General features: G+C 44.7%; 1 protein-coding gene across 2 annotated transcripts; it reads right to left on the bottom strand.

The window, feature by feature from the left end:
• Window positions 1-154: 154 nt before the first annotated feature.
• map3k12 (mitogen-activated protein kinase kinase kinase 12) lies at window positions 155-24,768 on the bottom strand. Of its 2 annotated transcripts, none has more exons than XM_031567277.2 (14): window positions 24,363-24,768; window positions 14,670-15,288; window positions 11,891-12,074; window positions 11,176-11,367; window positions 10,757-10,915; window positions 7,601-7,759; window positions 7,162-7,270; window positions 6,266-6,375; window positions 5,162-5,278; window positions 4,715-4,852; window positions 3,843-4,590; window positions 3,359-3,426; window positions 2,692-3,016; window positions 155-2,176 (listed from the first exon to the last, which is right to left on the bottom strand). In XM_031567277.2, exons 2-14 carry the CDS (start codon window positions 15,178-15,180, stop codon window positions 2,009-2,011), a joined length of 2,988 nt encoding a protein of 995 aa, XP_031423137.1. In that variant the 5' UTR covers window positions 15,181-15,288; window positions 24,363-24,768; the 3' UTR covers window positions 155-2,008. The 2 variants fall into 2 exon arrangements, with proteins under 2 accessions (XP_031423137.1, XP_031423136.1); XM_031567276.2 differs by lacking the exon at window positions 24,363-24,768 and adding an exon at window positions 17,119-19,937.
• Window positions 24,769-26,153: the final 1,385 nt, after the last annotated feature.

The following is a 26,153-nucleotide window of genomic DNA, read 5'->3' as shown; positions in this document are numbered from 1 at the left end:
AATGACTGATTCAACCACACATACAACCCTGCACCATTTGGTCACATACTTAAATGATCTAAATGGAGCTTATGGAAGAACTTTGCTTTGCTTAACCTGGTGGGTTTGCATGCATGGGTGCAGATGTGGGTGCATACACACACAAGACGCATCGTAAACAGAGTGATTTTTAATTCATCTTAATTTCATTTTTTAAATATATCTATTGTACACAGCTACAATACGTAATGTCGTATAAAACCAAACATTTTAATTTTGTTCTTTTCAATTTGTAATTTTCTGTAGTACTAAACATATACGTGCCTTTAAACCTCCAGTCACCAGGGGGCAGTATTCTATTGCTGTACTGGCAACAAGACCTTTAGTGAATAATATCTGACATACACTAAGTTTTCATTCAGTTTAACACCCTTGCATTAAAGGGGACAATAATTTGGTGAGTGGGGAATGTACACGTGATGGGATTATTTTTTTTTTTTGTTAAAATTCTATTTTGTATCCTTAAAAATGAACACCGATAAGTCAAGTAACTTTGAACGGACACGGAAGCTGCCTTTTTCTAGCTTAGAGAACAGTACTTGCAGAGTGAATGATGGAAGGTCGTAAGGATGCGGAGGTTACTCAGCAACGCTGGGCATACACTGGAATCTAATGAGACTCCAATAGCACCAGGTATTGAACTGGAAGTCTGGTGGTGAGTCGGTCAGCTTTCAAACACATGACTCGGTGGTCCTTCAAGCATCATCCTTATTACTCTGCTCTCCGTTAACATTCAGTACGGCATCACCGACTGTGCCAAGTCTACAGCCTTGCCAAACCCCCTTGCTTCACGCCTCTTCTGATCCTGGGGAGCGGTGTGTTGCATGGGTCTGCACTGGCTCGTCTACCTACTGTAATCAAGTGTGGTTTTCCATGTGTGGCCTAGAGTGCTTTCGGAAACAACCTCAGAATACAGTCTGGAGTACACATACTATATTACAAGCATGCTTTTAAAATGATCTGTACACTCCCAGATGCTAGTGGTGAGTTCTTTACACGCAGAATGGAAGGTGGTAATGCGGTTGTATTTCTTTTTTTTTTTTCCCATTATAATTAACACTACAATGTTGGATGAGTCATCCATCAAGTCAAGAATGCAGTTGTGCAGCCCAAAGGGCTGACATAGTTTGTTCTCTGCTGAGGAATGATTTGGAGCTGAAATATTGCTTATTCCTGGTTGTTCATTCCCAATCTGTCTATGACAACGGCATCCCATACAATATGACAGCCCCCCTCCCCCCAAACTTGGTGAAAATGTCAGCACCATATTTTACAGTATCAGCTTATAACTCTTTAAAATGTGATCTTTGTACAATGGCAAGAGGTAAAATATTTACATGGTCAATAACTTAACATGCCAAATGTAAAAAAAAATGACAACTCAGTCCCTGATACAAAATATGCTATAAACAAAGTAAGTAAACAAAGAAAGACACAAAAATAAAAGTAATACAAATGTAAACATTATTTTGATTCAATCAGGCTAAACATTTGATCTTTGTTACTATCACATCTCTCAGAAATTAAGTGCAAAACTTAAAAATAAGTCACCGGCAAGTAACGGATTCAAGAACAGGAAAACGGAATCACGGAGACAGATGACCACTTAAGAATAAATATGTACAGGAAAGCTAAAGGACTCTTTAACAACGCGTGTTTAACTGAGAACGAAAATATGAGGTATAACCTGAAGTATGTTTTTTTTTTAACTGGAGAAAACAAGGAGGGAGAGTTGTGAAGACAGATGATGATGATGATGTTTTCCCCCCGAAATGGATTCCCAGAGTCTCTCAGCAAGGAGGTAAGATAACACAGGGAGAGGTGAGGTGGGGGTAAAGTGTTTTTGCACAGCTGGGATTTGTCTGTAAGTGTGTGTGTGTGTGTGGTGTGTTTGAGTGTGTTCTGTGTGTGATGAGGAGGTCTGGGGCTTTACTGAAGCTTGTCCATCCCTCCCCATCCAGTGTCATGTTCAGGGCTCAGGCCCCACCTCTTCCACGTCCTGCTCCTCTTGAGCCCTCTTGAGCTCCTCTTGGGCCTGAGGCTCCTCCCAGTTGCTGGGGGGTCTGCTGGGCTCGGCACTGCCTGAGTGGTCTAGCTCAGCGCTGTCACAGTCTGAGTCGTCATAAAGGGCCTGATTCTGTAGGGGGTGGGTCGGGGTGGGAGCAGGATAGAACACGGTTAACAACACCTCTCAAGATTTCAGCCCCCCACTACCAAAGAGCTTTGCTTCCTCAGTCCATGTTGACATAGTGCTCCTGGTGATCCACACTCATATTTGAATGAGTCATCATCATCGTCATCATCATCGTCATCATCATCGTCTTCTACTTTAGCTGTTGTTCATATTCAACACGTCTCGTTTGTCATTTGTTGTTGTGACCAATTTGTGTAATCTTAGATACCACCTATTGCTAATAGAACTTTTCTCTCATAAAGGTTTAGACAGTGCTATTAAATGTCTGCTTTGTAGTGACACATACAGCTAATTACAGGTTTTTTAGAACAAGACATTGCTATTATGCTACTAAGTGCCAGCTAATAACCTTGAAAATTGCACCCTCAATAGATTTATTCTGTTCTTCTGTGCAAAACTGGTCAGCACCACTGTTATGTGTTAGTCGACATGGTTTTGCATGCAGTTCTGTGACATACCTCAAAGCAGTTCTGCCCTGTGTTGAGCTGCGTCCGGACGTGTCTGATGGCGGCCTCTTTCTCCGACAGCCCGTCAGAGCCTTGGCCGGGGTCGACAACGTCTGCCGCGTCGGAGGCGTCAGCAGGGTCAGCGGGTATCTCTGAGCCCTGGGAGAGCAGGTCGTCGCTCTTGTCATCCAGTCTCTCGTCCGTGTTGGTGCTGACCACGTCGGGCGTGCCGCTGTGGGAGTGGTCGCTGGTGTTGCCCTCCTCACCGTCTGACACGGACAGGTTCTCCGAGCTGAAGGTTGAGACGGACTGGCACTTTGTCATGCTCACCGGCCGCCTGTGTGTGTGTGTGTGTGTGTGTGTGTGTGTGTGTGTGAGAGAGAGAAAGACAAAGAAAACAAAGTGGACAGTGAGGGGTCTGATGACGTGTGTTCAGTACCCTGGTGTTTCAAACCCTGTAGTTATTATTACGTCTATTTGACGTAAACTGTCTTTAAAGATGTGTGATTCATATGACCAAGGAGGAGAGATTAAGGTTTTGGTCAAGACTCATATGTGAGTCACACATCTCTAATGCCAGTCAAAGCTGCGTATAGGCACATATCAAGCCTGCAGTGAACTATGTGCTTCCTGTAATAATGGTCACATTACATGCAGTGGCCTTATCGGCGACGCTTACCGTCTCCGTGGCAACTCCACTTCGCTATCTACTTCCCCCTCCTCCTCCTCTGAGGACACTCCTCGTCTCTGTGAAAGGCAGGAAAGAGAGAGAGAGAGAGAGAGAGAGAAAGACAGACAGAGAGAGAGAGAGAGAGAGAGAGAGAGGGACAGAAAGGAGAGGTTTCACTGAGCATGCAGGCAAGCTTTTTGGCCGAGACAAAAGAACACACTGTACCTCTGAAAGACGAAGCTAGGATGACCGTTCTACTTTTTGAAACTTGCGAGGCAAGCCCGTACATAACACAGTTGTTGTTTTGTTAACCTCTTTTAGTGCGAGTGAGTCATCGGCACAAATAGGCTCGGCAATGTCAGAGGATGTAAGCTCAGCACACACACACGCACGCACGCGCGCACGCACCGACGCACGCACGCACGCACGCACGCACGCACGCACGCACACGCACACACGCACACACACGGATTACCTCATACAGCCTATTCACCTGCTTGCGTGTGACTGCAGCCCTGTACAGTATGGCCGCCGGGGTGAGATGTGAAGTGCCCCCTCGGGGCGACCGGATCATGCTCGTCCCTTCCTCCTTCTCCTCCCCGTCTTGTAACCGTGGGGACCCCAGCCCTGACCCCCGCCCGGCCGCCGCCCCCCTCCCACAGGGTGAGTCTGGGCTGCTGGAGAAAGGAATGGAGTTGGCGTCCTCACTGGGCGTGTCGCTCCGCGGCGGCGTCTCCGTCAGGTCATCTGTGCCGAGCCCCGCGTCCGCCCCATCCCCGACGCCTGCCAGTCCGCCCAAGGCGCTCATGCCGCCCCTGTCTAGCTCCGGGAGCGGCACCTCCTCCTGCCGCCGTCCCTCTGCCTCCAGGGTGGTGGAGATGAGGTCAGGGCTGGACGAGGACATCTTCTTCAGCAGCAGGTCATGCTGGAGCCCGCGCAGGGCAGCGCTCGGGTCCAGGTGCTGCTTGCTGCTGAGCTGAGAGGAGTTGGTGGTGTTGTTGTTGCCTCCTCCTCCACCGGTGGTGGCGGTGTTGGAGGTGTCTCGCAGAGAGGTGGACAGTGTGGCCTTCAGGACTGCCAGGTCTCCGCTGCTTCCCTTGCCCGCTTTGCGGTAGCGGGGCTTCCCGCGGCGTGAGCGGCCCGGGGAGGTGGAGCCTTTGTTGGGGCAGGAAGGGATAGTGACCTGCGTCATGGAGGAGTCCAGCTTTGGCAGGATGACCTCTGATTTAAGGAGGTCAGGCCTACAGAATGGAACAAGGGATTTGAAGAAAAAAAAGACACAGTAAATAAAACCTGAATCATATCTTTTTGGTCCCAATCTTTGCATAAGATCTCAGGCCATGTAGAAGCCTTCTCCTTACTCACCTCTTGCTATGGGAGGGAAGTTTCTGAGGTACGTTGCGCTTCTTGATGAGCTTCTCCATAGAGTTGGAAGAGCCGCTCTGTCTGGAGCTGTGGTGCTTGAAGAGACCAGGGTACTTCTTATCCAAAGACTGCTCCCTCCTGCCAAACACACACACACACACACACACACACACACACCAACTTTTGGTAAAACAAACACATCATGAAACATTTTTCTCCTCCAGTACCCAGCATCTTCACCCCCTTCTCCTCACTCCCCCACTGCTTTCTCTCTGTTCATGCCTGAGAAAATTGCCTTATTGATCCTCTGGGCTCGAGTTACAGATGAAATATTCATACGCAGTCTGACGTTTTTTTTCTTTTTTTTCTCTCTCTCTCTCTCTCTCTCCTTCCTTCCACTCTTTGATTTCTGTCTTGTCTCTGGTCTTTCTCCTGTCTGGTGATTACCTGAGGAGCTCCTTCTCTTTGAGCTCCAGCTGCAGCATAACGGCACTCAGCTCCATGTACAGGTTGTTGGCCCGCTCCAGCTTCCTCTCGTAATGCTCACGGATGTCCAAGGCGTGCCTTTGAGATGAACAAAGGGAAAAAAGAAAAGTGAAAAGACAGACAACAGGGAGAAGAAAAAGAATGTAATATAAGAACCATTTTACACTTAGTTTTGTAGCACTAAGATAGATCGATTTATTTACCAGTTGTGGTGGGGATAAAAAATGGGGGGTGCATTGCTGCAGTTATGTGTAGCTGTCACACTGGCACAGTGTAATATGATCCACTTGGGTACACACACACACACACACACACACACACACACACACACACACGCACACACACACACACACACACACACACACGCACACACACACACTATGGAGTGTTATGTGACACTGTTCCGATGTTATTTGTGACATCTTAAAAGCACTACAGCTCTGTCTCAGCATCTGAGCATCCAAGCTTGTCATATCAATATGCCATCTCTGTGTCATTTTTGTAAGACACCCGTTTCATTGAAGCTCATTTTTCAAAACCTCAGATTTCATTTGGTATAAAAGTCACAGAAGTCAAGCGTGTAGATCTCTTGGAAACCAAGGAGTCCAAAAAGGACAGGGTGAGTTACTTTTAAAACCGTGTAGATATCTTGGAAACCAAACCAGTCCAAAAAGGACAAGATTGAGTTACCTTTTTAATAATAAAGACATGCATGTTGATGAGATATACTAAATATTCAGGTTGAGTTCCGGCGGAGTTTCCTACAATTACTTGACCTGACAGACAGAGGCACAATGATACCAACACCATGTGTCACAGGATGTGTGGTGTCTCATGTAGCATGTAACCAGTTTCAGACATACTGTACACACACTGTGATCACCAGCAAAGATGGTAAAAGTATGAAGACATCACAACTCACAAATTAAGGAAAATTTGAATCCCCTCCATTTACTTGGTATCATTAAGGAATCTATTTGAATATTCCATAACTAAGAACTCTCCAGTCTTCCAAGTGGGAGTTCAGTTCCCACAATGCCCCTTCTGCCATTCCTGCAGACTAACCTGAGCTCTTCTCTGCGGCGGATGATGAGCTCCTCGTCCAGCCGGTGCAGACACGTTCCTTCAGACTTGATCTTCTCAAAGTGCTGCCTCACCTCCTCTCTCCACTCCGCCTAGGTCCAGGAGAACACACACACACACACACACACACACACACACACACAGAGAGAGGGTTTAGTGAGGGGTTAGCAAGAGCAGTGCAACCATTAGACAACCACTTCCAATTCAAGCTGTGTCAGAACAGGCCAACCATAATAAATGTCAGGATGATGAACCCAACATTTTTTGTAGGTTTCATGTAAGAACCTCTCGTCATGCTGTGCTCTGAAAACCAAGTGGGTTGTGTAAGGTAATACACACGTACACACATGCACGCGCGCACGCACACACGGACACACGCAGACACACACACACACACACGCGTGCACAGACATTTGTTGGTGGATATCTTTTGAACACTATAACAGTTCCACCTGTCATTCCTCTATGGTTTCTCTCTCTCTCTCTCTCTCTCTCTCTCTCTCTGTCTGTCTCTATCCCTCTCTCTTGTATCGTTTCTATTACCCATTAAAATAAATCAATAGACTTTGTTAGCAAAATACTTCTTGTGACTGTCACAAGTAAAATCCATTATAAGCCCAGAGAGGGAGAGGCAGAATGAACTCTATTTGCGTCATTAGATCTAATCAGAAAGATGTGCAGCCATGGGGAAAAGAGAAGTACTGATTTGCGTCTGTGTCTGTGTGTCTGTATGTGAGGGTGTTTGAGGGAGAGAAAGTTTCTCTAGATTTTCTGTGGGACATGTTTTTATGAGCCGTTTCTTCAGTCATCCCTTCTGGGCAAAAGTGTGGACCACCAAGGGAAAATGAGCAGTAAGCACAGGAGAAGTGAGGAGGTACCTGTGATTTGAAGTATGTCTCCTGTGGAGTGGACAAGATGTCTGCAGAAGCTATATCCAAATGGAGCAGAATTTGCCGGAAGGAGGGTCTGTTTCGTGGTTTGACGTTCCTGAAGGGGGGCAAATCAAAACACAATGACATACCACAGGCATGGATAAATGTGAAAAAAATTCAGCATCATACTTCACACCAAAAATGCTTCCCACAAGTGCGTTTCCAGGTCCCCAAACACGTGCTGTGGTATTTCATGTGCTGTGCTCTCTCTGCAAAAGCTCCAAATCCGACTCTGTACACCTCATCTCGCACCCTCCCTTCCTCCCTCTCGCAGTCTACCTCTCATAGCAACCGTGATGCCAACGTAATGACCCACAACCATTTATCTCGTTCTCTCTCTACGCTCTTCTCTCACTACCTTTCTCCAATTAATTCTCTCTCTTACCAGCACTGCTTCAGGAGGATCTTAAAGCCATCTGGGCAGCTCTCAGGGATCGGCAGCTGCAGGCTGTTGTTGCCCACGCCCCAGATAATCGCAGAGGAGTCCACATCTTTATACGGCACCTCTCCCGTCAGCATCTCCCACAGAACCACACCAAATGACCTGAGAGAGAGAGAGAGAGAGAGAGGGAGAGAGAGAGAGAGAGAGAGAGGGAGAGGAACATGGGTAATTCATTATTGGTCCCACTAGTCAAAGATCACAAGTACCATAATCTGTCACTTTGAGCAGAGATGACACGTGTTACATCATGTCATGCATGAGTGAATGGGCCTTTGACTTCACAAAAAAAGGTCATATGAACTCCATTAACATCAGCATAGATTAAGACACCAGAGCAATGGAAGCAAGTGCCGTTATTTCATTGGAGCGTTCTTGATGTTCTCCATGGGGTGTCACACCTGAGCTGGATCTCGACCATCTTCTACCTCTCTGTGAACTCATACCTGGATATTCACACCACAACAAACACAAACCAGCTGAATCCAGCACTCCGAATGTGTTAATCCTGTGGTTGCATGCAGATCAGAGAGACCAGCTACTGCACTAACACAGAAAACAGAAATGCATTTTAGGCTTCCACGTCTTTTGCTTCTTTGGGTTTTGGGCTAAGCCATTCTGATAAAAACCTCCACCTTCTGGTGAGGGCTCAACTCAGTCAGGTAAAACCTCCACACTCCCAAGTGGCTACACCCAGGGGCGGTGTGTGTGTGTGTGTGTGTGTGTGTGTGGGGGGGGGGGTGGTAAATGTGAGTGTGCTTGTTGTTGATGACACCTTTTGATCGCCATGGTGACGCCTGTGCGCAGTAGAGGCAGGAGACGGGGAGGCAGCCCGAGTGAGTGACTGTGAGAGGGCAGCGTTTGTGGAAGTATTTTTAGAGGCTCATCATTGACGCATTGACTCTGAGAATCGTCACCACAGAGGGAAAGAAGGAAGAAAGAGAATGGGATCCATCTATTGCCTCCTTGGGTTTGAAATAGCGAGGGGGAAAATGTATAAAAACTCAACTCATTTGCGTCTGACTGGCAGTTCTGTAATTGTTGGGTGAATTTCCATAGCACATTGGTAATGGTCCATCATTATCCTCATCTCCTCAAAATTCACAATCTCTGTCAGACTGGAGTTGCCGAGATATAATACATTTATGCATGAGAAGGACTATGTCTAAATTCTGGGCAGTGAGGAGCTGTCTGTCTGTCTGTGTGTGTGTGTGTGTGTGCGTGCGTGTGTGCGTGTGCGTGTGCGTGTGCGTGTGCGCGTGTGTGTGCGTGTGTGTGTGCGTGCGTGCGTGTGTGTTTTGGTGAATGTTTAAGCAGCGCAGCTCTCACTTTGCTACCTCAGCTCATTTCTTCCCTCAATTTTTGATCTGGTTGCTGCAGCATTGGACCGGCTGGGCTGTGCCAGGCCAGGACTCTGGATGAATCCAGGAAAACGCTGCATGTGTTTATCACATTACATAATGCTTCATGTACATTATAAATCACCATATTCTTCACCGTTCACTTTACATATAACACGGAAAGTTACAGTTACACTTTTGTGTTGGATGGAGGCCAAATCTATCTTTCTTCATTAACTGGATGATTCTCCGTAGCATTGTTCTTCTTCCTATCGCCAAACAGAATGTTGTGGTTCCATAAAGTTGTAAAGTAAAAATCTTACTATAACCAATCAAGGGTAGGAAAAAACATTTGCATCTGAGCCCAATATTGCCATGGTGACAGGAGGACTCTATGTCTTTGTTGATGGACTTCATGGACAATGTACATTCCATCTACATTCCATCTTGAAGTGTGCATATGCATGTAGCCAGCCTACACAATGTGCTCTTTCAGAAACCATGACAACAAAATAGCAGGGTGGACATGACAAACGGATACCTTTGACTACAGTTCCAAAACAAAATGGCAATCATAGGCAGGTGGTGCTGCAATATCTCAGCATGTGATGCATAAGTAGTCATAGTCGACCATTTAACACAAGTACATAGTCGACCATTTAACACAAAGAATGCAAAACTGCGGCTGGATAAACCCTCACTGTGCAATGAAACATGCATTTAGTGCCTGGCATTGCTTTTACTCCTAGACAGAGGCCTCTAGGCCTCATTTGTAATAAAGGATGTTGCATCGTTGGCCCTCAGATCCAGAACTCTCTAAACCGCTCTGCTCCAACTGTCAGAACGCATTACTGCGCAGCTCACACAAAAACCAGCCAAACAGGCCCGGAGACTGCATCCCTCTGAAGAAGAAGAAAGCAGGGCCTCGTATAAAAATGCATTAATACATATTTCTCCCCTTTAGTCCAGCAGTGTTCCTGCTTCCTTTCTCCCTACCTTTCTTTCATGCCTTGTTTTCTCTTTTTCTTTCTTTCTTTTTTTTTTTAAAATGAGTGGAAATGGGATTCTCCTATTCTCCAAATGTAACATGGGCATACTGCCAAGAGCAAGGCTTTTTGGGTTATATCAGCCTCTCCAGAGCATCTGGCGAATCAATTATTGAATTAGGCGAGCATTCCTTTCAGAGGAGACACAGAGGAGAGGCACCGGAGGGGTGAGAAGACCGCAACACCGGGAGATGAAGCTGGGATGGTTAAAAAGATCAAGGGCTCCAGCCACAGTAATCCTCTAGCCTTAGTGGAGGTTCTGTGAATTTATGATGCACATTAAAAATGTATATTTAGTGTACAAAATATTTGTACTTTGTTGGCCATAATCCAAACGACGATTTCCTGCTATATAAAGCCAAACACCACCATATGTAATGGCTCCTCATCTGATTTTGTAGTGGGTTGGTTGGTAGGCGTCCGGTCAAACTGGATGCATGTTGTAAATTAATACAAGAAGCTACAGTTTCAGCAAACCCTAATTCAATTTCTGGGGATATACTCAGTCAAAGAAGACAAGGGTGTGAATGCTCTTGCATATATACAGCTAAACAGCTATTTTTAATTCAACATCCAGCTCTTTGAAAAGACAATAGGAATCCATGTTACATTTTAACCACTCCATACCATTCCAAGTGATAATAATAATAGTACTATTGCTTGATATAACAACTTGACCTGAATGTCAAAAAACACAATCAATAGCTACTACTTACCAGATATCCACTTTCTCTGAGACCGGTTCATTTCGTATGACCTCGGGCGCCATCCAAGCCACCGTACCAGCGAAAGACATCTTGGTACTCTTGTCACTCAGCTCCTTCGAAGTTCCAAAATCTGAGATCTTCACCAGGTCGTCATATGTGATCAGCATGCTGCCAAGAACAGGAAATAAGAAGGTCAATACAATACATCTGCAACCCAGTCCAGTGCTTGGAGGTACTCTTCAATTAAGTTGGATATTTGTAGATATTCTTCGAAAGACTTTAGACAATGCTAAATATTCCTTAACCACTAATATTTATATGTTTTCAATGCATTTCCAAGTAACCATTTCTCATCAGTTAAATCATTTGTTTAGCTTAGCTGCAGTCGTAGCTAAGCTTTCTGAAGGACGACCCAAAGTAGTACTGACTTGGGTGACTTGAGGTCTCTGTGGATGATTTTGTGGAGGTGCAGGTAGTTCATGCCTCCGGCGATGCCCATGGCCCAGTCCACCAGCAGGGAAGGAGTGATATTCCTGCCGGCCCGCAGCACCTCATACAGCTGCCCCTGGGCGCAGTACTCCATGAGGATGCAGTAGCAGGGAGCCTGAGTGCAGATGCCCCTGAGGTGGTCAAGAGGGAGTGGGGAAAGAAGAAGACATTTAAGGCAATTCTGGAAAGAAACTCTAGACAGCCGAAAGAGTGCTCCTGTATAAATGTGGAGCTGGCAAACATTTGCAATAGTTTTCGGAATCCAAGCAGATTTTGAAACTAAAACATATGGATTGAGGAATAGATTGTCCTGTAGGTCTTTATAATGTCGCGCAGATTTCTCTGGTGAAAGCCTCGGTTAAAGCGCTAAATGTAAATATAACCAACATGTTGTCGGTGTCACAGTTGGCAATGTTATTAAAGTGCATTGTGGTAAAAACAGTGTATACTTGCAATCCACCTTTGGAAAGGATGACTGGAGGACTAGATGGTGTCATGTGAAACAATGCTTTAGATGCACTAAAAGCAGAAGCAGACCTTGAAAATACTCCAACTATTACGAGCTCTTATCAGACTAATCTTGTCATGAACAGTGTTATGTACACTCCACTCTCCTCACACTGCAGTCGCATCTCAGTGGGCTGCTTCACTCACTTGAAGGTAATGATGTTGGGGTGCTTCAGTTTGCGCAGGTGCTTGATGTCGGTCTCCTTGATGTCCCTCACTTTCTTCACGGCCACATCCTCTCCGTGTAACTTTCCCAGGAAAACGGCGCCCTGGGCCCCACTCCCCACCCACTGCAGGTCGGAGATCTCCTCGAACGGAACCTCCCAGAGTACTGAGAAAGTAGGAAAAGGAGACGAAGGACACAGAGGAGAAGGAGGAGGAGGGGGACAAAAGAGAATGAAGAAAAGAGGTAAGCCAAGAGTAAAGAGGCAGACAGGGAGAAAATTGGAACAGAGAGAAGAAGAGCAAGGAAAAGCAAAAGAGAGGTGAGGAGTACAAAAATGAAAGAAAGGAAGAACTGAATGCAATAAAAAGATGTTGATGGAAATGGAAAAACTGCAAGTGAGAAAAATGAAAATAGTGCAGTCTGGCACTTTTTTGAATGGAGGTCTTGCTGTTTTGGCTTCGCTGTCGCATTGTAAACATATTTTTCATTATCAATTGATTTTTCTACCCAACATTTGTCCTTCGTTGCCTCTACTTTGTGACAGTCCCTGCCCTGCCTCGTCTCGTTAGCGCGAGAGGCAACAGAGCGTGCTCCTGCATCGTGAGTGAAGTATGAGGCCTACTGGCTATGGCAGTGATCAGAGCTTTGTGAGATGTGAAGCGTTATCTTTTGCTCAACCAGAAAACCACCAGCCAAAATGACAGCGCCTGGGAAAGTAATGTGCCAAAAGGAAATCTGCTAAATACAGCTAAATTTATACAACCTCCCTCTTAAAGAAAGTAAGTCTACCAACAGTGACACCGCACAGTGCGCTGACATCCAGTGCTTGAACTCTGTGGCCATTCCCCACAGTTGGTCCCAGACAGACGCAAAAACTCTAATCTGCTGGGAGTAATATGCTTTTGGCTCTAAATCCTGCTTACAGCCATTGTGCGAGGGCCCTGCGACAAGATCCTTAGAGCTGAGGGGGGAAAAGAGGAGGGGGAGGCAAGGATTTAAGAGGTGTGGGGGGGGGGGGGGGATGTGCTGAGAGAGGTAGAGTGGATTCCCAAAGGAGGTGTGTTTGTGTGTGTGTGTGAGAGAGAGAGAGAAAGAGAGAGCGTAAGAGGAGCTATGGGATAGGGGAAACAGACGGTTCATAGAGCCTGCAGCATTTTTCTAGCGTGAAATTTTCTTGCAAAACAAAACAGAATAATAACTAAGAATTATTTATATATGCATTCAGATTTCCACCATGTTTTTAGGATGGTGGAGTCTGGGGGGTATGGGGGGGGGGGGGGGGGGGGGGGGGCTGGCAGATATCGTTCCAGCAATGACATGTGTGGGTTTGTGGGTGTTAGCATTCTGAGAAGCTGCCTTCTTTGAACTGCTAAACTGCCCCAAATTAGTGACTAGTCCAGATCCCCTGCGGTTCTTTTCTGGAAACTCGGGCCAATGGAAGAGGCCCAAACGCTGCAAATGTCTGCAGCTCCATCGTTTCATTTCGTGAAAAGGAGAACTACCTGGCCACGAAGGGTCATTACAACAATCCACTCCATTATCCTTTTCAAGTTTGTTTTATGGATCCTCGCTCGAGGAGTCAATTAGCGTAATGGCCTGCAAGGACGGCATGGCAGAGGAGAGCAGCAGGGAGGAGCACAGAGTAGACCAAAGATATCAGAGAAATGGATGAGGAAAGGGGAGCAGGGAAGACAGAGAACGGAAGGAAGGATGGTTGGATGGAGCGATGGATGGATGATGGATGGTTGGATGGATGGACGGATGGACGGATAGATGGATGGATGGATGGTTGGATGGATGGATGGATGGATGGATGGAGGGGAAGCATGGATGCGTGAGCCGCAGAGTGATAAAACACAGTGGAGGATAAGGATAGTGGGTGCAATAAAGCAAGACTATTAAATGTTTCACATAAATCCCCTCTTCTAGTGCTCGGCGTTTCATGTGTGTAAGCTGTGTGTGTGTGTGTGTGTGTCTGTGTGTGTGTGTGCGTGTGTGTGTGTGTGTTTGTGTGTGTTTGTGTGTGTGTGTGTGTGTGTGTGTGTGTGTGTGTGTGTGTGTGTGTGAGAGTGTGCCAGGCGTGTGTTAATAGAGATGAGAGGTGCAGGGTCAGTGTGTGGGCATGAATAAAACATAAGGCAGATTTGGTGGTGGAAGGGGGTCTCAGGGGACCTGTGTGCTATTGTAGTGGCAGCAGACATAAACAGACCTGCGTCACGTGCGCTGCCACATCTCAGTGGGGGCAGGGCCACTCAAAGAGACAGTGAATTAAAGGGGGGAGGAAAAAAAATTGAGAAAGACAGAAAGAGAGAGAGAGAGAGAAAGGCCCCCAGTGTAATTTCACAGAATAGCGGCTGTTCCAGACAGGCAGGGCACTGGTTTACAGTCTGTAGCATTTTTCATCTTAATTGGGTGCGCAATTTTGACTGTCAAATGCTTTGTGATACCGTGCTAACATTTATAGCACAGAACAGTGACCTAATTTATTAGAAAGGATTTAGATGACTTGAGTGTAATTAAGGCACTCCTACATGGACATGTTCTACATATCACTCCCCTTTGTCCACTCTTTGTCCATTCAGTGACACTGTAAACTACAGTGTAGTTTTGAGACAGCGCAATGAGGTTAATTCACATTTATACATCTATAATTTTGAGACCATTTTTTTTCAATTGCTTCAACCCATCAACAGTGATCAGATGCAATTATAACCCAACCAACAGGAGGTTCTCAACTTATCTGTCTCATTATTCTCTTACCCTCTGGATTGTGTTTATGCTCCGTGGAGTAGGCCTTGCCAATCATAGTCCAAACAGGCTTCAGGCATCCAAACAGTCCCTCCAGGAAGCCCCCTCCGACCCCGGACTGGCATTGGAGCCGGACGTCGTCCCCTTGGCTGCCCCGTTGCCCCTCTGCTCCGGCTGCGCTGGGGCAGCCATCGTTATCATGGAGCTTCAGCACACTGTTGGCAAAGTGCTCGGTTGGCTCATCGCTGGGCGTTGGACTGTGCCCGCAACCACCGCCGCCACCGCCGCCACCGCCGCCACCGCCACCACCGCCACCCCCCCCTCCACCACCGCCAGGCTCCGGTGCCTCGCCTGTGTGGATGGAGAGCACATTGCGCAGGACACACTGGGTGGGCGTGAGGTCAGTCTCCGGGGTGCAGGCTGGGGACTCTGCGTCCAGTCGCCGGAAAGGGGGCTCAGAGATGGGAGTGGTGAAGCCGGAGAGTGAGGGAGATGGGGCGCGGGTTTCATGGATGCAGGCCATGAGGAGCTGTGTTCATCTGAAGAATCCTCCCCTTCTCTAGTGTGTGTGTGTGTGTGTGTGTGTATGAGACTTACTGGGTTCAGGGAGGGCAAGGGACCAATTCACAACCTGGATGAATAGAGATAAAAACAGAGAGAGAGAGAGAGTTATTACAATCACTGTTAACAGTGGTTTGTTGCACACAAGCACACACCAAGATGTTTCTAGGAGAGAAAAAACCCATTAATCTTCCCGTTTGAATGAAGCAGTGGAGAAGCCACTGATGTTTTGCCAGGAACAGCTCCCCTCAAACTCCATGCTCACTCCAGTGTTCAAATGTGTGATTACAGTAATGTCATTTGACACTGTGCACCCTCCCTCTGTTTTCCCACTCGTCTCGAATGAAGTCTTTGAAAAAGCTGTCCTCCGTGTTAAATACAAAAACAGACCTTGTGTTTTCATTTTTCAGAAAGCAAGGAGAAACTCTGTTCCTCACAATGCCTGCTGCATCCCCAAGGACATCCCACTCAATGGAGCCATTTGAGAGAGATACAAAACAAAACAGAAATATATGTCTCTATAACCGTTGGAGCATTCACTCATGTAAGTCTTGTATTCTAGCAGGTATCGAGAGAGAGAGAGAGAGAGAGAGAGAGAGAGAGAGAGAGAGAGAGAGAGAGAGGAGCAGCACAAATCTGGTCAATGGGTAGACTGTGACAGCTCTTGCTGACAGCACTGCAGCTAAGCAACCAGTCACTGGATGCGGTTGCCAAGGGATGCTACACTGGCCTTTCATTTCGATGGCTGATTTATTGACACAGCATCACCTCTGTAGAGCTAATACATGGGCTTTCACATGCTCCGACAGCGATGTGCTGAGGTCAACACTAAAGTTTTCACATTCTGACACTGCTTGGGAGGGTCTTCCCTGAAGTCCCACAGTCAGCACTATTCGTTTTGAGCAGAAATATCCACTGCACCATCCAACCGACCAGCTCTTAAATAGCAAAAGACCCCCATGAATTAGGATGTAAATAATAAACCCATGAAATATGGATATAAACTGTTTAAATGCCTTTAGACACAAAGCTGCCCTGCCAAATACACAGACATGTGCGCACACACACACACACACACACACACACACACACACAAAACGAAAACTCATTGGAACCAATCACCTGAGAGCGGAAGAAGCAATTTACTGCAGTGTCCAAAAGTCTGGTACTTTTAGGACTCAGAGTCCTGCATGGCTCTAAAATACTCAGCTTATCAACAGAGAAGGACACCTGTCAGGCAGTACCTCTACCCAATAATTTAGAGCACCACTCAGTGAGCCACGGGATAATCTTTCCACTATAGGTATGGGAGGGCTCTTGGTTTGATATATAAATCATATATATAAGTCTTAAAAAGGTCTTCTAGAGGAGCTATTTCAATAGAATGCAGCACATGAAGTGGCCTAATAATAAGCTTCTCTAAGTACATCTAAAACAAATATTTAAACCCATTAGCATCTGCTGTGCGTTTATGACTTACAAACCAAACTGTATAACTGGTAGAAACAATCTTTACCAGGCCTAGTCAAGGATGCTCTGACACATTTTTAAAACCAGTCCATGCTACAGCTATTCCAGCGACTACTACTGCAAGCAGGAGGAGGTATGGGCCAGCGAATGAGCTATGGAGGTATCCACACTGACATCCGTTTTCATACAGTCCGCTAGGATGTCGACATGGTTCGTGTGAAGCTCCACCGAACCCTCCTCTAAATGCCGGTACCGATTCGGTGCTAAATTCCAAAGCATCTGACCATCCTGATCATGCAGCTAAATTCTCTGCTAACCCGCAAGCAGATGGTTGTAAATAGCCTACTATGGGGCTAATGTCATGCAGGTTGTATTATACAAAAAAAACGATGCGATCAAGGACAACAATATGTAACATATTCCAGCTTACCTGTTTACTGGTTTAGGCGTCGTTACTACCCATTGTGATTGTTTACAGTTGAGATTTAATTGGGTCCTACTGCGAAACAGTACTAATTATTCTGCTTTCCCGTAGTGTTTATATAATCAGTGTCAGCGCTCGTCTCCGCTCATTGCATCCTTCCGTGCCTCCTCCGCCGAGTGCAGTCCTATCGTTTTACGTAGGCTATTTATCCTCCGTCCTGTTTCCAAATGTTCGCTCTTCTCGTAGGAAGTGCGTTTTTCTTAAAACTAGCACGACTAAATTCCTCATCTGTGTTTCTCCGCGGAGATCTGGCGCATGACCCTCCACCAGCCCCTAAAGGTTTTATACTGCGGAGTGTCTCGTCTACGGAGAGGGAGGGAGATGGAGGTTGTGACGGAGACGTTGTGATGGTGAGGATGGACGCGAAAGGGAGGGGGCGCATTTTATTAATCAACTTGCACCCCTAACCTTCCGGGCCTGTGTCCTCCTATCAGAAGAGACGGACGTGCTAAAGGGGTTGAGTCCAATAAGATTCGGGGAGTAAAGGGTTTTAAGTAGTCGGATTGAAGGATCAGCCGATATGGCTGTGAAAATGATGTCATCCCACAAATATGCGACATAATACTGGACAGAGGAAAGGAGTAAGCCTAAATCTCTACTACAACATGAACACTTTGCCCCTATCAATAGTAACTGGGTTGTAATCCTTGCATCCAGAAATCGCCAGGGATTGAGAACGACCTTGTCTATGAGCTCACTCTTCGGCTTTCCAAATCAACAACAGAAGCTTGGGTGACAACAGAGCAACGAGATGCGGTTAAGAATGAGAACTCATAGGAACATTTTAGTTGTCAAAGATGGATCTTTGATTGCTCATTGCTCCACACTCAAACACCAAAGTTGTCCTGAGAAATAAACAGGAGGTAATATTGAGATGTCTAAACATTTAGACTGTTGAAATATCTCATTTAACTCCATAGGAGAAATTTGGTCCATACAGACATCTGAGAAGCAGGATATTTAAGCCTAAATCCCACTTTCAGAGACATTTAATATCATTGTTGTTTATGAGAACCTAAGGAGATCTCTTTTTAGAGCTGCACTGAGTGGACGTCCCAAAATAAAATAGCCCACACGTTAATGTTACCACAACAACTATAGGCTTCGACTTTGCATTTGATAAAATGGGGCAAAATAATACTCAATCCAAAGTAATATTTTACTAATTGGTTTTCAATAATTCTGCAGTAAGTCTATTATAGCACAGATACCCTCTTTAACGGATGAGGTTAGCTCTGAGAAATGACCATGACAAGGGATCAATGAGGTAAATACTTGTAGGTTGAAAGTGATAACAGAAAAGTTGCATTATTGCTTGAACATTCGATTACTATAATGTCCGTCTGGCGTGTTGTCTGTGACCCCAATTGAGTGGCAAAACCAAAGCCTGCCTTCATCTCAGGGATTAAACCCACACAGGGATTACACCCGCAGGATGACATCATCCACAAAAGACAGGGAATCCCCAAACCCAGGAATACACCACAGGAGTACGTGACTGCAGGAATCTGCAGCATAAATCTTAGTACATGTGTTTGGTTGTATGTAGCCACATTCAAGATTATGTATAACACCAATGACAAAATTAAACAATAAATCAAGAATTCATTGAAATAACAACAAAAAAATGCTTATCGTTACAAAATAACAACATGTATATTATCTGTAAGAGATTGTCTATAAACATACATGAACTTCAAAGATATGAATGGGAAACCTTAAGAGAAAACAGTAAAAAAAAACTGAAACCCTGCTTCTCCTCAGTCTTGGACACTTTGTCTTCACATGCCACTGTTCCTCTCTGTCGACACTGCGCTGCTATTTCTGGCTTGCTCTAACACTTTCGCTATGATTTATTTATCGCTAGTTCCAGGGTGGTTACCAGTCGGGGAAGATTAGGCCTCACTCCTCCACAGAGCTCTCTGTCCTCAGGTTCACTCGGGCTCCATCTAAAACGTCGTTATCATCTGAATCTCTCTCACAATTAACAGCACTCCACACCTCTCAGCCGGAGAACCAAACGCCTCCCGCACAACCATGCATGCTGATGAAGGTCACAGACCTTCAGAGAACCTTACAGACTTCTCACGGAGAAATAAGTAAATGGCCGTTTGATCGTATGGATAGAGATGCAGTGATGAGGATGTGTAGCAGCTTGCAAATAGGAAGCCCAGATTTTCAATTTTCAGTTTGACAGGTGATTTGTGGGTGTCAGCTGTCCCAAACTGATTAGATATGAAGCAGTGTCTGATTATGGCAAGATGGTGGCTTGAATTACAGCTGCACCCCAAATTGTAATGTAAATAAAAAAATATGGAAATTGTAGTATTATTTATAAAAATTATTAAAAAAAAGCCTCAACATAGTTGTAATAATTGTAATTCTAACTCAATTCTCGTTGTATTGAAATACTCTCAGAACAATGTCACATTTGTGTTTATTTCAACGTCATTTAGGGAGACATTGTTAAGATTCCAGAATGCATTGGTATTACCTACTCCCAGATTTAGCCCAGAATGCAACCTAAAACTGGAACATCTCCACCTCACTCTCCCCCTCTCCTTCCACATACCTTGTGGGAGAAACCATGACAATCAGCAACAAACAATGGCTCCTTTATTTTTTCAGTTACCTGAGTTCCAAGAGATGAATAGGGGCCATTTACCAGCAGGTATTCCCACAACAGTCCCCCAGCAAAAATACAGTACACATGACGTATCCCCCTGGATACACTCTGTCTGTCCTCCTACCATTTCTTCCTTTTTCATCTGTCTATACTGCCAATTTTTCGCCCCCCCCCTATTATACACAGGAAAGGGGGTTCTATTTCACCCATGACTTCATCTCCTGTCTGCAGGAAAAGACTTCATTCATAAAGACCACCCCCCCCCCCTGCCATCTCCATCTGAGCCCCATACCCCCATTACTGAGCTTCAACATTCAACCATTCAACACATGTATCAGCAGACTATAGACTACACATCATGCACTCAGACCTCAGATTTGCCCCCGTGGGAGGACGTGGGTTGGGCTTTTATTTATTTATTGTTTGTTAATGAGGCAGTCTCAGGTGAGATCATGGCTGGACCATGGGGTCTCGCGTTCCCACTTCCTTACATGGCATTGGCGCCAGTCATTGACGGACACAATCATTACGTCAGTCAGGGCATAGTACAGGCATGATCGCCTGTGGGCCAGACTAGCTCTCCCTGGCTGAAGGGCAAACTCTGACAACTAGTGGAGAAGGGCCTGTATAAATAATGAAGGCTATATATAGATATGAGTCAATCAGCAGGACAGACAACCAATTTAGTGTAATTAGACTTGGGTGTTAATAATGTGCTAGTAGCCATATGTGTTCAAATTGATGTATTAGTTATCACTGTCTTGACACGGCAACAAAGACATTAATCTGGGAGTCTGTTTTTCTGACCAGAGATAGGAAACTCTTCTCTGCTTGCTCTACCTTGCCAACACTTCATTATACCTTGAAGATGCTGTAGCTCAGAGTCGACAGAAGCCCAGGAGAGGGTTAATGACTATAAAGGGAGCAGAGGATGTCTTCCTGAAAGTCACGTGGTGCATGGTGGGAAAGGGGAGGCTGACTGGGAGGGGGGTGTGGTCTGCTGCATGTTGCCGTGGAAACGGAATCCTCGGTTGGCCAGTGTGAAGTCAGAAGCTTAATATTAGATGCTGACTGTAGCTGCTGCTGTGAGGTGACTCACACTCGGACTGCGTACCTAGCATTCTAATGAGGGGGAGAGAGAGAAAGAGAGGGAGGAGAGAGAGAAAGAGGGGGGGGGAGAGAGAGAGAGAGAGAAAGAGAGACATGGAGAGAGGCAGGGGGGAAAGGGAAAGAGAGCGGAGTGAAAGGGATGGCCTGCCCTGAACAGATGTGCTCCTCCACGTAGAGAGATCAAAGTGAGCCACATGGAAGCACCCTGTAGCAAGTCCTACGCTCTGCGAGTTAAATATGCATTCCTTGACGGGGGTAATGACTTCGATGCACATGAAAAAGACAAGAAGGCTCCTCGCTGCCTACTCCCAGTGACAGTTCAGAGAGACATGTCACAAACACAGTGGAGGGCCATGGCAGCAGTAGCATGGCAGCAGCAGATTCTGCCTGATGCTCACTCTCATTAGCTGTTCATTGATGTTCAGATAGGGTGTACGCAATGAAAGATGGATGAAAAGTGAGAGCAGGGCTCTGTAATGAGGAAATCCCCCCCCTTGTCACAGGGTGCCATCCATCTTTTGTCTGGAACTGGCTCTGGCAAGGTCAATCATGTCGATTGATTTGATAGAATAAGTAGATGAAGTGGTCATCACCTCAGTAGTTTTGGTATCACCATTTCTACAGTATCTGTTGTGTCAACAGTAAATAATTAGGAAATCTCTGAGCAAATACCAGATTATGTTTGGGTTTAGCCAACCCCTCCAGCTGCCTCCGAGCCAGGACCCCCATGCACCAGCTGTTCCGAGGGAAGTTAATGATCCCTGGGTCTTTGTGTGTGGGGCCCCCTCACCACACCAAGCATAAATACAATGCTTCATCTACTGCCACTTTGTCACGTCAAGCTTCATAGTGAAAAGAAAACAATGAACTAATGGTTCCAACCACAACGAAAAAGCTTAAACAGGGCCACTTAAAAGCACAGAAAGACAATTTAAACACCACATGTGAATAGCTGTATAAGTAGTTTAAAGAACTAAATAAGTATATGATAATGATATTTATTAGAGAAGAATACACAATGTGTGTTTCTCTGTATTCCCACCTCCATAGTCAAGAGGAACATTCTTACTTACATTCTCAGGGAAAAAATAATGATGCAACCCTTTCAACTAAACTGTTTGATGAAAGGTTGCAAGCAACTCAAATCCAAATCCTTAACTCTTCTCTCGCATTTACAGAACATTCGATGCTAAACTGTGTACACAGTATCCAGGTAACCAAGAAAGTTAATTAGATGTTACTAAAATTAGATGCTATTGAAGACAGACAGGAAAATAAAACAGCGACTGTGTGCCACAATCGTGGTAATAATGACAAAACATGTTTACTGCTGTGTATATAATCAAATATTGATTGTATCTTATTGAACGTTTTCCTTTAAAAGGAAAATGGAATAAAAAGATACCTTTTCCTGGCATTGTCGTAAGTTGAGAGAGAGAAGGAGAGAGGGAGGGAGAGAGCGGGAAAGAGAAAGAGCGAGCTCTAAAATCACACTTCCCACATAACTGTGGTGCATCTGGCCAATCACGGATCAGTGTGGTCACCTCTATCCAATAGAGCAGGCTAACGGTGGGTGGTGCGTGATTGTGAAACAGCCTTGTACTTTCACTCATCTAACAAGAGTAGGTGAGTCACTGCAGTCTAGAAGGAGGCCAGATCTGAATGAAAGTCTGCTTCATTTCTACAGTGAAAAGAGCACTTTGTCCTTGTGTGGATCTCCCCAGTGCTTTAGCCAGACCATGACCAAGTCTTCTAATCAAGAGATTTCTTCTGAGGTATAACAATAATACTCCAATAACACCGAACTCGCTAACTCACTAACAGAGACAGAGAGAGAGAGATGACGAGAAAGAGAGATAGATAGATAGATAGAGAAAGAGAGAGATAGTAGATAGATCGATAGAGAGAGAGAGAGAGAGAGAGAGAGAGAGAGAGAGAAAAATGAAGTAATGTATTACACTGGATTAGAATAATACTGTTTTGCAAATACACTTGCTTCTCTCCACACCTACATTTAAAGATTTCAAAGAGCAAATGTGACAAATGTGTTCAATTAACAAAGTTTATCAACTAAGAATTTATCTCTTAATTAATTAAAATACATAATACACATTTATAAAGGCCATGAGTTTTGCTTTCAGCACAGAAACCAGATATAACATTTGAGCTATCCAAGGTGCTGAAGGAAAGACAAAAAAGCACACACACAACAACAACAACAACAACAGCAACAAATCCCTGCATTCTGAACCCACGAGGTGACGTTCTAACAGTTCACTTTAAAAAGATGATATGCATACTCAGAAGTTCACTTGAGAACGAAATTGAGTCTGTGATCAATCCACTGTTAGATTAGGCTTTACGTTACAAACACTGTAAACGAAGACTGACATTAATCAATATAATACGGGGGAAACTAGATTTCCCTACCCCCTTATCATGCCCCTCTCTCGCTCTTTCTCTCTCCTCGCTCCCTCATTCCATCTCACGAGGGAATGTCTTAATGGCTCTTCATCACAGTGTCATCTTACACATGATTCAGGCTGTTCTGGGTCCAATGTACTTTTTGGCATGGCATGACAGCATGACACTGGAAACACATTAGTAAACTAGATGTACATTAAACACTTAAATGTAATCACCTTGACAGTTTAAAATGTTGTATAAAGTGCAATAATTAATATAACTCAATATAAACATTTGACAAGCAATATCAAAAAGTGAAAGACGCCTTTGAAGCTATAGTTTCTTATAAATGTGAAAACACCCAAACGCTATTTTTGTGCACAAAGATATAACGGTTCGCTTTAAGCATGCTCAGAATCCTGTCAAACCACATTTTAAGAATAATATAAATGGCACTGGCAAGCGAAACCCTATAGCACTTAACAAAATGGAACTTCCAATCGATTTGATTTTGCAGAAAGGGGGAGGGAATGTTGCCAATATGCGTGGATGTAGTCATTAATTGTGTCCCCCCACGACAGTGTCACACCGCCCTCTAGCTGGTGATCCAAAACTGTAGTAAAACGCAATATGAAGAAAAATGTTAGTGATATAATCATCGTCAAACATTTTTGTTCAGGCCCTGCGAATGTGCCCTACATTTACCCGTCCTTTACGGTAAAAATAGGGACGGGAGCTAATATGCTATTGTACAAAAAAGGCTTAGTCGACTTCGTCCGTAGGACCAGAACATGGCTAATTTGCACAACCGATTCGCACAACACATGGACTATCCACACACAAGACCATCCTATCACTAGTCTGCACAGATGTTTAGCTGTGAGATGGCACAGCACCCCTGAAATACAATTCAAACATACACACACCATAATGCGATACAACAGGGTTGACCAGAGACAAAACCGCCTCCAATATCGAAAACAACTACTCACACGCTCGTCGCCCCCGCTGTCAAGATAAAAACATGCCCTCTGCTCTGCATTCTTACCTTCTGTTGATCAAATCTGCTGGCTTTGATGGGACGATTTGCTTGTGCTCTTGGGCAATTATTCGGATACTGACGAAGGGCAGATTGTAATTCTCTCCGTCTGGGACTGTCTCACTGTAGTGAGTAGGTGACTGTAAGACCTTCTAGATTCACTCCATGAAAGCGTGCCCCATCTGGCTAATTGTGTTATCAATACAAGTCAGTGTGCTGCGGAGTAGAGGGGGAGCGGGGGAGGGAGCTGTCCGTGGCTGTAGTGCTGAATTCACAACCTTGTCCTCGCCCTTTATTCATCAAATTTACTTTAAACTGGTCCAAAGCGGGTTAAATGGCAATTATGAATGTCACTGAATGATGTTAAATCGTGACTATGTGCACCTCCTTTTTCATTTGTTAGCTTTCATTTTGCCCTTGTTTTCATATTCTGACGTCAAAGAGTGACACTGCAGCAATGAGATGCGCGAGGTCGTTGCGCCACTTCAGAAACGGAGGCAAATTTTCCCAGTCTGTATCCATGAAACATGGATCAGTAGCCACCATCAATGAATAATATTGGCGTATATTTAATCTTTAGGGCAGTTGTTTTAAATTCAAATAACGATGTCTCAGTTCCGCATATAAACAACATGGCACATGCACAGACATAGTTTGGCCACTAGACGGACACATTTAGCCTTTTCTTAAATGCATACCCTATTTGCTTGGGGCACTTGAGAAAAAAATGAATGGGTGAAACCTCAAGAGACCTCCTCACTTACAACCACTACAGAGTGTTAATGTGACTTGAGTAATGACATTTGATTAACAATATGTTGCTGGGGTTCCCTTTGGTGTAACGAATTTTCAAATCTCAATCAATCATCTGCCTACTTTACACAGTGATTATACAGATGAGTTTAGACCAAATGGAAAGGTGTATACATGGACTAGTTACACCAAATGCTATACAAAACGTTTTCTACCCATCTATCTAGCTAGCTAAATATATTAGCTTAGTGTGATAGATACATCTTGGTAAAAAAAATATGCTATGCTATAGTACAGCCTAGAAGCATAGACTGCATTTTATTTTGATTGATATGTAAATCATCCAGTATTGTATATAACATGATATCATCAGATCTGGCTGTTGTGTAAAACCATATATGATTCTCCATTATTAACACAGAGTGGAGCTATTGAGCTATCATTTTACTGAGATGCCATTTTCGGTTTCATGAACAATGAAAGCTATCTCAATTTTGTGTCCCTGAATAATATAAAATTGACTCTAATTTTCTCTACAAGCAGACAACCAGAATCCCTGGCAGCAAGTATAATGAGAAATTAATCAACATCTGGTCATACTTTACTTGACTTATGCTGAGCGACCTGGGCCTTGGTGAAAAAACAGATCCTAGTTAATTTTGTATGTTTGTCTTAATGCGTCTGCAGTCTGAGGAAGGAATGAAAATGATTTAACTTAGCTCATAGTTGTCCTCTACTTTGTAATGGTAATGGGATACCTAGCAGTGCCTTTTTATTGATAAGATATTAACAGAGAAAGAGAGAGAACACTGAGGAAGAAAGAATGAACTTTAGGAATGATTTGTAGTGAAGAGGAACATGTCTATTAGCCTTTTCAATGGCTGTACAAAGGTATCAGATCGGTACCATAGAGACTGAGAATAGTCACAAACAGAATGCTTGGCAAATTCCTTTAGATGTGAATCCCAAACAGTTTGCAGATAGCATGTGACCAGATGACTGAGAACTTTGAATTACCTCCATTGAACAGTCTCAGTGTGACAGATT

This window comes from Clupea harengus, chromosome 5, assembly GCF_900700415.2.
Source record: "Clupea harengus chromosome 5, Ch_v2.0.2, whole genome shotgun sequence".
Lineage (NCBI taxonomy): Eukaryota > Metazoa > Chordata > Actinopteri > Clupeiformes > Clupeidae > Clupea > Clupea harengus.
The sequence above is the reverse complement of the archived record's forward strand: the minus strand, read 5'-3'. Positions and strand labels throughout refer to the sequence as shown.

Bases quoted from the DNA above. Each gene is read 5' to 3' on its own strand.
- map3k12 (XM_031567277.2), bottom strand. From the start codon at position 15,180: ATGGCCTGCATCCATGAAACCCGCGCCCCATCTCCCTCACTCTCCGGC. The intron at 12,075-14,669 runs GTAAGAGAATAA...CTACTTTCTCAG, and splicing joins GCATAAACACAATCCAGAGG to TACTCTGGGAGGTTCCGTTC. The intron at 4,853-5,161 runs GTAATCACCAGA...TGTGTTTGGCAG, and splicing joins AAAGAGAAGGAGCTCCTCAG to GAGGGAGCAGTCTTTGGATA.